Raw genomic sequence first — 12633 nt, forward strand, 5'->3', positions numbered from 1 at the left:
GTGTAACTCAAGAACAGAAAGGTGGGGATCATTCATCCAGATTTGTGGACTTAATAGTATCTTGTAGCGAGCTTTATCCAATCATTAGAAAAAAAGGGATCTCATTAGATCTTTATGGATGCATCAAGCATTTCCAGAAAGCGTACTTTTATTATCAGCACATGTGGAGAGCACACCTGCGCAAGGTGCACATTTCCAGTAACTAGCCCCCACACGAACTATTGAAGATGTTAGGGCTGAGAAGTCAATGAGGCAGCAAGCAGCACATTCAAGAAGCTAGTCTCCACCCAGTACTCAACGTCTCTCTGTGTCGGAAAACTTTTTATTTACGATTTGTTTGTAGAGGCATAACGACTGAATAATTTCTGCTTAACATACAAACATTTAACAAAATGAAACAAACAAAAATTAAAATCCTTATTTTACATTTGACACAAATGCTGTTCTTTCTCTGCGGCATCTATTCACTGGGGTGGCTGCCTTGCCGTAATATAGCCTTTGTTGCTGGCTCGGCGTAAAACAACATACCCTCCCCCCACTTCTTCCATGACCTCATCATGTAGAATTCACCGATCACTGCCGCCGTCCCGTTGTCTCTGTCGGGGCAGGGGCGTGTAGCTATCATCAGCTGAGCTATACCGCACGAGATTCAGCATTGTAATGTCCGTGCTCACCAAAACTACGAAGAGCCAAAAAAGATAAATTCTTCCCCATAAAAAGGATAATGGTAGGTCCGTGATATTTTCGGTCGACGATGAGTGGGATGTTTAGAGACCATACTGTTCTCGGAGCCCGGCGACCCTCCCCTCTGCCTTTTCTACTCAAGAATATCCATTAAACGTTTGAAAACTGAAGGATGTATTCAGCGCTACACGGAAATCCAATCGGCTGACTATCGAGTCTCAAATCCTGGGACGCTCAGTGTTTGAACAAATCGGCTATCAGCTGTTTCTGTTTTTCTTATACACGGATCCCACATCATTTGATCAGTCTGAGTTTTTTTACAACTCATTCAAACGACACACAATATAATTTATTCAGGAAACCTATAAGTGACTTAGCCGAGTCACCTAGATAACGCCACAGGTCCGGTAGGTCGTCGTGACGGAAGCAGCAAGACCCACAACAACGCAACGTGTCTGTGACTGGATGTCACGTGCTTAGCACTGCAGTTCTCTCACCAGACATAAGTTCTGCGGAGGCCCAGAAACCTCAATCTTTTCTTTGAAGCAGTGAGATGGGTGTTCAGAGGCCGGTTTACTGGTTCTGTGGAAGTGTCTTGAAACGCATACCTGCGCGGCAGCAGAACCTTTGTGCTTCCCGCAGAACAAGCATTACTTGTAACCTTGAACCTAGTCACTCGGATCACGATCTATCACAGGTAACCTGGTGACAAATACTTGCATGAAACGGCTTTTTGTCACTGATTGGACGGATTATTGCTTATATCTGTAAAGCATCTGACAGAACACAGAACACTTAACAAAAATATACACATGGCAAAGACTAGATGTCATTTACAGAAGTGAAAAGAACAGATCATTGATACCTGACAGATTTTTAAAAAAAAGCAAAACAGTTGCATGAATAATGAATGAACTGTTGCCTCCATAAAAGAATATTTGAAAAAGGAAATGCTTTGCAATATCACAACATGAAGCACTCCGGCAAATTGTATATATATATTTGTACATATAAAAAATGCTAAGACATTTCCTCTATGACAAAAATTTGTTCAAACATCTGTGCAAGAAGTGATAAATAGAAATTTATGACAACTATATACTACCATAAAGAAAAGTTTCCCAGAATAAATTAAATTTTGCAGGCACAGGTTTTAACTTTCTACACCAAATTAATCTGTTATCTATTTTGGTTAATATAACCTATAACCTAATGAATTACATTTGCTTCTACATCTGCAACTTTTCTTACAATAATCTAGTCTTTCGATATATTTTTTTAATACACACATCAAAAGTGAAATCACCATCTTAGATTCTACTTGCTATTCCCATAAATTATTAGTCACTCTATTATTCATAATGAGGAATCTTGCATGTGGATGGGAAAAGTTGAGGGAGCAGGCAGCATTGGCTTTCTGCTTAAACAGATGCACTTAATGGTTTGCCTATCTTGTTGAACTATACTCTTGCGGCCTGAGTTAACTTTAAAACTACTATAACATTAGAAATGTGATTATGGACCATATAAAAATTGGTTTAAAAAAGTTATATCACAGGTTAAGTAGTGCTGCTAGAATGATCAACTTAAAAATATTGTGAACATAATTCTGGTGTATGGCTACGAGATCAATCACACAGACAGTGAGTCATATTAGACTGTACAGCCAATTCTATTAGAGTATACAATGAATCATAAGGTTTGAAGCAAGGACAAAAATGTACAGAAAAAAAAGACTGATTACAAGCTTTAACTACATGTCTGTAAACAAGAAAAAAAAGCTTTCCCACAAAATACCAAACAGATTTTCCATGCATCATGCAACTTTTTTTTTTAATGCTAAAGTTATATCTTCAGGCTAGGAAAAAAACAGTTGACAGTTTAGTACAACTCCTTAGATTGTTTTTGACACCTTTTATTGCAAAACGGTAACCTAATTTCTGATAACACTTTATGATGATATAAATAATTCCTTGCTGCATCTATTATTTCCTAAGAAAACAAACTGTTACTCAAGGATTTTTGCTGAGAAATGCTTCAGTTTTTCTAAGACTAAGCAAACTTGCTTGCAGCCATGATGCCTACATTCTTTAACCCATTTACTATAAACAAAAGCTTTCTCCACAAAAATAAAAACAAAACATAATATCTCCTTGCCAGTTAGAGCTGTTGTGGAAAATGTAAGAACAAAGTAAAATAAACGTATAACTGTCTGGTAATTGTTTAATGTGTTTGTGCAGAAATAAATATAAAAAGACAAGAAGCATTTCAGCAAGAATTTAGTTTCCCAGATTGTTTCTTCCTCTTGGAAACAAAACAAATAAAAAAAAAATGACCATCCATTAACAAGCAAATTGTCAAAAGACAGTTTTATCCCTATTACTTCTTAAAACAGTGTCATATTAAAAAGGATAACAAAGCAGCATAAATCAACTCTATTCATTAGAATAATGAACATATATCTTTGTTTAGTTTCTTTTAACTATCATTTCATACAGAACATAGGGAAACCATTCTTCTGTCATGTAATAAACTCTAAGAAAACCAAGGCAAGAAGATATTAAGTTCCAGCTGGCATTTCAGCTAGATGTCATGTTGACTCCATCCTCCGAACACCACATTCGCAGCAGAATTTAGCAGATGAAATGGGGTAGCGAGAGCCGCACTCATGGCAAAACTTGGGCAATAATGTTGGTTCATTGAGAGTGGTGGACATCAATTTCTTTGCTCCAGTGGTAGAAACAACTTTGTTGGTGTTACTGCTACTACTGCTGCGTCTAGCGCCATCTGAGTACAGTTTGTTTGGACTCCTCATGACAAAGGGTTCGCCGTTAGAAGTCTGACCCTCAAGGTGACCTTGTTGCCAATTGTTGCCAGTGGCATGTTGATGTCTTCTGGACAAAGCTTTGTCTTCTGGAATTTCTTGCTGTGATCTGTTTTTGCTGCCAGGTGAAAAATCAGTGTTGGTTTCAACTGCTTGATGTGAGTGTGATGTGAGAAGCAATGAGGGGCTGGACATACCTGCTTTAACGCCGAATCTGCAAAAAGAAAATAACAAAGCAGATAAAGAAGAATAAGAAGAAATATTCTTTGTTATTTATCTCTTCTACATCGAACACCATCATGTTATAAAGATTTTTAAAAAATCTGTTTCTTTTCTGTTTCTGCACTTATAGAAAATGATGATGTATTTCCACAACTTTTAAAATATTTTATTAAGTAATTGTTCCAGAGCTGCTTTTCAATTCCTGCAATTATATATTATTGACAAACAAAAACCATCCACCCCATCATCATCTCTCTAATTACACGTTGCTTTTAATGCTGTGAATGGTAACAACAACCAATGATGAATGAAGAATTGATTCCCCTTTCTCAAAGACTAGAAATTTAAGTGTATACTGTTTTCTAACTTCCACCCAGCTATCAACATTACTCAAACATAAATCATATATTGTTCGACACTATCTTAACAAATATTCAAAACAAAATCTGTGCCTAAAAATATGAGTGATGCTTTAATTTTTCCGATGTCATGCAATACAGCTGCTAGCCATCACAAAATTGCCTTCAGCCTGCCTTATAAAGGCAGACTCTTTGGTAGACACACTCTCATGCACACAAGCATGTGACCATAAACACGTGCAAAAAAGCCACATAGCATCACTATCATTAACTTCAAACATTCAATAAACCAAGCCTTAAATCTCTCCAATACTCTTATGAGATAAGTCTAAAGAATACATTTTAAACTATTGAAGTTGTCACCCACATATTGTTGCCTAATAAAGAAACCCCTAACAAAGTCTATAGCAGGTTTCACTAAAAAGGAAAACCATAAAATACATGAAATAATGAACACAGAAATGAATATATAACTATCAAACATAATCACAGGGAGATCATTATTCAAAAACTTACAAAAACTACAAAACTATGTGATTTTTTAAAAAGTCACTTAAAGGTGATGGAAAGATGAACTGAGACTATTCATCCATTTTACACATGAAAATATTAAAATAACTATTTAAAAAAAACCTGTCCTCACATAAGACACCATAAATAACCAGAGATATCCAAAGAGATGTTACCATAATTTAGGCAATCCTCAAAATGACTAAAGCTTTTAAAGATTAAGGAACAGCTAATGATGTAACTCTCAAATAGGCTGGGTACAGAAAAGAATATAAAAGAATAACTCAACCAATGTGGCCATATACACATCATCAACATAAAAAAATATATAAAATGAAAGTATTTCTGTTAGCATGGATATAAATATTATGAGGGTGCTAAGTCTGAACAGCATTTTATGATGTGAGATTTATAAATAAAGTTGCATAGAAGTTCCAAACATGCAGTAAAGGAAATTAACTCACAATGTGTATGCATACAGACAAACCCTGCCAGTAAACTAAACATGAAGTGCAGTTGTAATTATCCTGGCTTTCATCAAGTGAAAAACAATAAACAACAACCAAAAAAAAAAAATAAACCACAAATGAAAGCAATATAAACAGAAGAATTGTTCTAAATGAAAAAGATAGTTCACAATCTGAGAATGACGATTTAAGCTGAACAAACTGAACTGAAAACAAGAAAGCGGTCAGCTGGAATCATATTCCTGATTCATATAAACAAAGTTTTACACCAAGTCAGTCTGCAGCTTAATATTCAAACTTGTTAATGTGGATTATCAGTCACATTATTCTTGTAAAAACACTATTTTATCAGACATTGCAGCCGCATCTCACTACCAGCTGAACCAGGAACATTTGACTAGAGGACACAAAGTATACCCAAAGAGAGGATCTTAAAGTAACATCCCTTTGAGTACCATCGTGCACAGAACTGTTCCAGAACATCTTTGTACGTGGCTATTTAAATGCATGCATAAAATCACTATCCTCTGCATGCATTTTCCTCCTGGAAATGAGGAAAAATGAGTTCCTCCTGCTCTGCATGCATTAAGGGGAGAACTGGAATGCATTCAACCATATATAAGCATGCCAGTTTGAGTATACCTGCCAAGTGGGGTACCAAGTGCTGATGCCTGCCCCTTTCTACCCCTGCTTTGGTGCTGACAGCTTACATCCCTGCCAGACTTGGGAATGGCAGAAGAACTGACTTTGCTACCTAGCTGCATCTGCAATGCCTCTTTCTTAGCCTGCTGGTAGTTTGTAAGGTCTCTGCCAGTGAGCATCCCACGCCCAGGATACACATTCTGCACCTGTTGCTCATCTTCTTCCTGGGCGGGTTAAATGCAAATGAGGGTAGACTGCATTTTGTAGTCATGACTGGGTTAAATGGAAATACATTAAACTGCAATTTGGCTCATGTATATGTAGGAAGGTATGCAAAATCAAAATCTCACAACCAGTAATCAAACAACAGTTAAAAGGAATACAGCTTACGAAGATAAGCTAGAAAGAGTTGTTGATACATTGTCAAGTGAATCAGCACAACAAAATCTCCAGACAAGAAGAGAGCACAGATAAGAGAATCAGATTCATCCTCAAATCTCAATCACCCAAACCAAAATAAAATGTTAAAAATTGTTGTGAGCTTTCAGAGGACAGGTCAGAAGCCAGATTAACTGAGCACCAAAACATCAATTAAGCTGATGAGAATGCTGGCATCAACCAATAAAGCTGAATAATTAACCCTGATTTTGTTCAAGGAATAGCTGGGTGACATGTTAAAGCTCAAAGATACCATATGCCCGCAAGAGTCATGTTACATATTTCCTCACTTTTAAAAAACCTTTAGGGAGTGAATTTCTCCACATTCCTTGAGCCATTATGTCTTGAGGATGAGCCAAGGTAAAGTATAAGTAGGAAAGTGTACCCTCATTTGCAATTTGGAAAATATTCACATATATTTGTTTCTATTTCTATTTTTAACTTTTACTTTTGTGACTAGAGCACCTTCCCTTGTTCAAATTGCCCACTGAGACAAATAAAGTTGGTCATTGTGTGCCTGTGTGTATATCTCTGTGCTTCTGTGGGAGTGCAAACATGCACACATGCATGCAACTCTATATTAATGCATGTGCATGTGTTAAAGGCATAAGTACACCAGCAGAACGTACATCCCCATACATGTGTCTTCAAAAACTAAAATTATACCTATTTATGTGACTGTGGAAGCCATACACTGAGATATTGATATGAACACAGAGCAGAAGATGGAAACTCCTCTAATCCTCCCTCAGTTTCACCCTCTCCTCTTCCTTTTACTTCCTTTCCTTCAGCCTCTCTTGCTTCTCCATGTTCACTGAAGGCATGTGTCCAGAGTGGAAGGTTCTTTGAATGTTATGTAAAGTGAGTAGCTCCTATATCAATACATGGGCCCAACTGAAGGGGGATTCCCAAAACCGGGTCCACTGGCGAGGTGTTGTTGTGGCCTTATGCTCCTCGAGGAGTAACAATGACTAAACTATACTAAACTAACCTATATCAATGCTATGTAAAATGTTTATCTCCTGTAAAAATGCTATGTAAAATGTGTAGCTCCTGTGTAAATGTATTCAGTTAATAAATGACAGAACAAAAATTACAAACTAAACCTATGCCCAGAAGAAGAATTAAAAAAAAAAAATAAAGAGCTTAAGTGCCGAAACAAAACTGTTCTTGCTTGGCATACCTGACCGGATCCAGAACTTCGGCCCCTTCCAGCAGGTGGACCTCCACCTGCTAAAAAGAAAAATGCTTGCACAGGTGAACAACTAGAAAATGCCTAGATAATGATAGAAGCTATCTGGGTAGAATGAGAACAAGCTAGAGAGGGGAAAAAATAAAGCAAAGCTCACATCTGAGGAGAAGACAGGAAGCGGAGGACAGACAGACCTCAAAAGATTGATGAATGCACTCATAATTTATCTAAAAATAGTGACTGATTAAAACAACACTAGCAGGTGGTGTAAGACTTAAAAAATGATTGCACAATAATTTGCTGATTTTAATAAACTCCCATACCAATGATGGAAGGAAGATGTTGTAACTGCAACTCACCAGTTCTACCAGCTGAACCTGGGGCTGGTATGCGACTGCCTCCAGCAGCTGGGATGCGACTGCCTGCACCAACATTAGAGAGGCCGCTAGGGCTTGCAGTAGCACCAGGAGAGTTTTTCACTTTGGGCTTTGGGGGCTGGTACTTTAAAACAAAATGAAAACAAAGAAAAAGACCTTCAATTACTTCTTGATCATAAGTACTCCTCTCCAAACACACACACACACATGATTTTTCTCTTTCAATCAAATACAAAGTTTAAGCATAAAGTAAGTGCAGTATCAGAGACCTTACGCTGACTTCGGTGGGTTGCTAGTGTTAGCATATTACTCAATCCTGATGTACTTAAAAGTTGATTTTAAAAGGCATGAATGTTTGCTGTCGACCAACAGCTGAACTTGCAACAGTTATTTTTAAAATTTTCTACTCTGCAACTGTCTCCTATCCTAGGCAAGGAATCACTGCATCCAAAAGCAGAATTAGTTCTTTACAGAGTTGCATACCTTGAAATTTACTTTTTATAAAAGGCCATGATAGTGCTAGCAATCACTGCTACAAGCCAAACTTATCACACAAGCCAGCCAACAGAATATCAATGCCACAAAAATTTCTGAAAATCCTTCCCTAGCAGTTCTGGTACTAAAGTTTACAATAAAAATGATCACTATATGTATAAGTCCTACAAGACTATGAAAAAGGAGATGAACATGGGATGGACTACCCTAAACCTAGAGGCATCAGTACCTGGGTACGAGTTGCTTGTTTAGCTTTTGACGAAGGGTTTGGGGGTTGCCGAGCACCAAGACGCTGTGACTGCTCCTTGCAGAAGTTAATATGACGATCTGCTGCCGTCTTGCTAAAGCGACGGGAACAGTATGGACACTGGATATAATCTGTTGACAGATAGAAGTTCAAAAATTGCTTTTAAATGATATCTCTTTAACATTTAGAAAAAAAGAAATGCTGAATGGTACCCTCCACTCTCCAAATAATTAACTGCTTACTACTACTGGGAATGTATGCACCTTAAAAAGAAATCTGCATTCTCCTTTGTCTACAATGAAGCAATACTGTAGCCATTGACTCAGTATTCATCATTTTACACCTGTGATGACACATATTCTGTAACTGTTTTTGTGACAGTGCATATTATAAACTTTTGTTAATCATTTTTTCAAGTCTAACCAGTAAAGTCTTCAGGCTAATGCAAATGCAAAGAAAATGAGTCACTCAAGAGGAATGTCCACCTTGATTGTGAATATTTGTCATCAATTTCCAGCATCCAAGGCTACAGAAACTGGTGTTAAGAATACCCATAATTGTGTACAATAATTAGGACACCACTTCCATCTGCTTGTCTCCCTTTCATCGATGAGCATGCATAAACATACATTTCATTTATTGGTGATCTTTCATGTGTATGTGGCAAGACAAACACACGAAAATAAATAGACAATAATGATAATTGAATTGATAAAACACAATCCCCTGTGTGGATGTGAATGTTGCGTGCTACATATAAAGGCTCACAAACAAGTCAACAGCATGTACAAGAAACATAATCATCAGGAAAAAGATGACACCACAACAAAAACATGTATTAAATGCATGGAAGAAAAACTAAGGAGGAAGCAGGTGGTGGTGGTGGTGGGGGAATTAGTGTTTTACACCAAGTCAATGATGTGATGTAAGATTCAAAAGATAATGATGTCTCAAAGGTATCAACAGTATTTCTAGCAGTCTACAAGAAAAAAATGTTAGCCCCCGAGTAAAGTTAGTGGAGAAAGGCACATACTTTTCTTTATTTTCAGAGGCTATTGGAAGGACCTTAGTTTTGTCCTCATTTTCAATTTGTTGACGGACATGCTAGAAAGAAAATTAAAACCACTCACCTGGGTTTATGCTGGGTGGGGGAGGAGGAGGCAAAGGCCCTCCTTCTTGCAAGGCTTTGGTGGTCCCACGAGCAGCACGGACTGAATTGATGAAGTCTTCATGCTTCGCACGCCAGTTAGACTTTGGTGGTGCTATTTCCTATTCATCGACAACACATAACATTGGTTTGTCAGAAAAGTCATGACATATTTTTCTATATTTCTCCAAGGGCATTTATTTAAATGAAGAACAAAGATCAATCAATGATATATTGACTGTTTTGTTCAACTACATTCTGCCATTTTTTGGCAGAGCTTCATAATTTCTCGATAATAGGACATCTTTATCAGCTAAAAAAACTGTTGATTCACAGCCTCATCTAAATTGAACGTAATACCCTGCAATGAGTTTTGAAGAGAGTGAAACAAGTCTGATGGCAAAATGTCAGGTGAGTATGGTGGGTGTGGCAACACATCCCATCCAAGCTCAAATAACTCTTGACAGGTGATCAAACTTGTTCGTGGTCTCACAGTGTCGTGAAAGAACATGATTCCTTTACGATTAATGAGCACTGGACGTTTCTGAATGATAGATTCATTCAAACTGTCAAATTGCTGACAGTATGAATTCAAATTGATCGCATGCCTCCTTGGTAAGATCTTAAAAAAAAACCCCAAAACACACACACAAAACCCCCCCAAAAAACAAAAAAAACCCCATAGCATCTTTAAAATCTAACCACACTGAGAAAATAACCTTTTTCTGAGGAATCTCTTCTTTTAATATTGTTTGAAGCAAATTATCACGTCGGGACCAAGATCACTTGTGAACCACATTGTTGTAAACAATCCACTTCTCATCACCTGTTATCTTTTGAAGTGACTGATAATTGGTTTTTTCAAGGATCATTTTCCTTGCGTTCAACGAGCATATCACAGATGTATATACACATGAATATCTGATTTTATGAGGAACCTAAATATCAAGCTTGGTGAAATATGGTGAAAATGCACAGCTTGGTCTTCCATCTTCAGCTTGTAAAATCTCCAAAACTCTACCAAATCACTCACTTTTTTTTAATGAAGCTAGAATTACTGACAGCTGTCAGATGATATAGAATAACATAGATGCGGATGACTCTAGCACTTTCAAAAATGAACTAGTGCCATCTATTGCAAAAATGTGTCATGAATTTTCCAACCCAACAGTAAATATGATTAAATATATATGATTAAATATATATGATCAAAACAGACTTGTGACAAGAGTAATAGAAAAGCATCATTGTAAACAAGCAACATTATTATGGCTTTTACAGTAAATGGTATGACAACTACAGAAAAGCGGTGATAGTAAAAACCTATGAAACCCCATATAGTTTCAGTGCTGTGCATGAATATATGCAGCTTGTTTGAACAATTTGTCACAGAAAACAGCTTAGGAAGATAACTTGGTTTTCACAGTCTAGAACATAATATAGGCTGCTACGTGTTGTCTAACCATATAAACTTTTACTACCTCTCACCCTACATAATGTCATTCACTTTCTCCCCTTTTCTGATTTCTCTTTGAAAAAAAAAAGTTACATGAGGGAACTTTTTTTCAGCAGTCCAAACCTTTTTCTGTGCCTGCTTAATCTGACGATAGGTGACATCTGTTCCATCTGCCCGCTGCTTGGCAGAGTCAAAAACCTTGCGCTTTTTTGATACACTTTTGGTGCACACACGTTCATGCACTGACTGCACACATAACAGATATGCTCAATTTAAACAAAAACGATACAAAGCAAAATAAACTTAATTTTAAGTAGGACATAAAATAACAGAAATCATAAAGTGTTAAGAATTTTATATGAAATACATGAATAAGGAACCTACTTAAAGAATTTGTAATGGAAAACAGCTTGTGAAGATAACCTAGTCATGCACACTAAAGAGCACAGAAACCTGGAAATAAAATTGTGCTTACCAGAAGATCTGGCTTATTATTTGACCAAAATACACAAAGAAAGCAGCGCTTATTTAGTTACCATGTACTTGTTTAATAACTATCAGCAATCTCAAGTCCCTAAGTTTTATCTACACTCAAAAGATGGACAATATGTGCTCTACAAGGTGGTCTTACTTAGGATGATATGGACATAGCTGAGACAATCTGTGGGGCATATGGTCTCAGGACAAATGTATATAAAAGTGTACCCCACCATGTTTTTTGATGCAATAAAGTAAACTAACTTAGCAGAATCAAGTGCTGCCTTCAAAAGCAAACCGTTCAATATAGTTTAAGAACTTTAAGGATCGAATCAGTTTGCAAAGGTTTATTTACACAGATCCACAGTATACTTAAAAACTCACCAAAGACTGTTTCACAAATTGTCGACCACAAATTTTACATGGAAATCGTGGTTCCCCTGGAGATAAGAAATTAGACAAATTATTGGAAGATTTTGTGATCTTTCTTCAAAAGAATGTGCAGAAGAGCCTGTCGACCACCTTCTACCTTTCCCACCCACCACACAAACACACAAATTTATGACCCAACCCGTAAGCAAAGTGACACCTCAACTAAGCGCTTCATACCTAACACGCATTCTTTATCAATCATTTCCATTATCTGTGCTTTGATTTCAGCTATATCACCTTGTTTGTTTGTTTCTAAGTGACTGCTTTGCTCCGCTCTATAAATATCACTCGCCTATGCTAATCGAAGTGCTGCTAAGTCGACAAGTAAAACTGAGATGCTATTTTTCATCCCACATATATAAAGAACTATTCCCTAGAAGAGCACTTAAAATCATGGCTTTACGAACGCCCATCAAATGCAAAATATCGACGGTCTTACAATCGTATCTAACGACTATCATTCTTGTTTACCTGAGTCCGACATCTTGCATACCTGTCGTAATGGAACTGTAATACGGAGTTAATACAGAAAATTTATTGTAAATAAACAATAAATTTAAAATCCAATATGAGCATAATATAATTCATTTACACAAATACCACTGTCACCTATCTTTCAATGATTTTGAGAATTTCCCTCTGCGGATTAACGGAAGTTTACTAG

At 37.0% G+C, this 12633-nt stretch overlaps 1 protein-coding gene across 2 annotated transcripts; it reads right to left on the reverse strand.

Annotated features, from left to right (window-relative positions):
- Positions 1-306: 306 nt before the first annotated feature.
- Positions 307-12601, reverse strand: LOC112561989 (zinc finger C2HC domain-containing protein 1A-like). 2 transcript variants are annotated; one of them, XM_025234882.1, is made up of 9 exons: positions 12441-12601; positions 11922-11977; positions 11184-11306; positions 9588-9726; positions 8440-8588; positions 7698-7839; positions 7330-7376; positions 5709-5932; positions 307-3722 (listed from the first exon to the last, which is right to left on the reverse strand). In XM_025234882.1, exons 1-9 carry the CDS (start codon positions 12451-12453, stop codon positions 3275-3277), a joined length of 1341 nt encoding a protein of 446 aa, XP_025090667.1. In that variant the 5' UTR covers positions 12454-12601; the 3' UTR covers positions 307-3274. The 2 variants fall into 2 exon arrangements, with proteins under 2 accessions (XP_025090667.1, XP_025090666.1); XM_025234881.1 differs by having other exon boundaries at positions 7330-7379.
- Positions 12602-12633: the final 32 nt, after the last annotated feature.

The sequence above is a fragment of the Pomacea canaliculata genome, linkage group LG4 (genome assembly GCF_003073045.1).
Source record: "Pomacea canaliculata isolate SZHN2017 linkage group LG4, ASM307304v1, whole genome shotgun sequence".
Taxonomy (NCBI): Eukaryota; Metazoa; Mollusca; class Gastropoda; order Architaenioglossa; family Ampullariidae; genus Pomacea; species Pomacea canaliculata.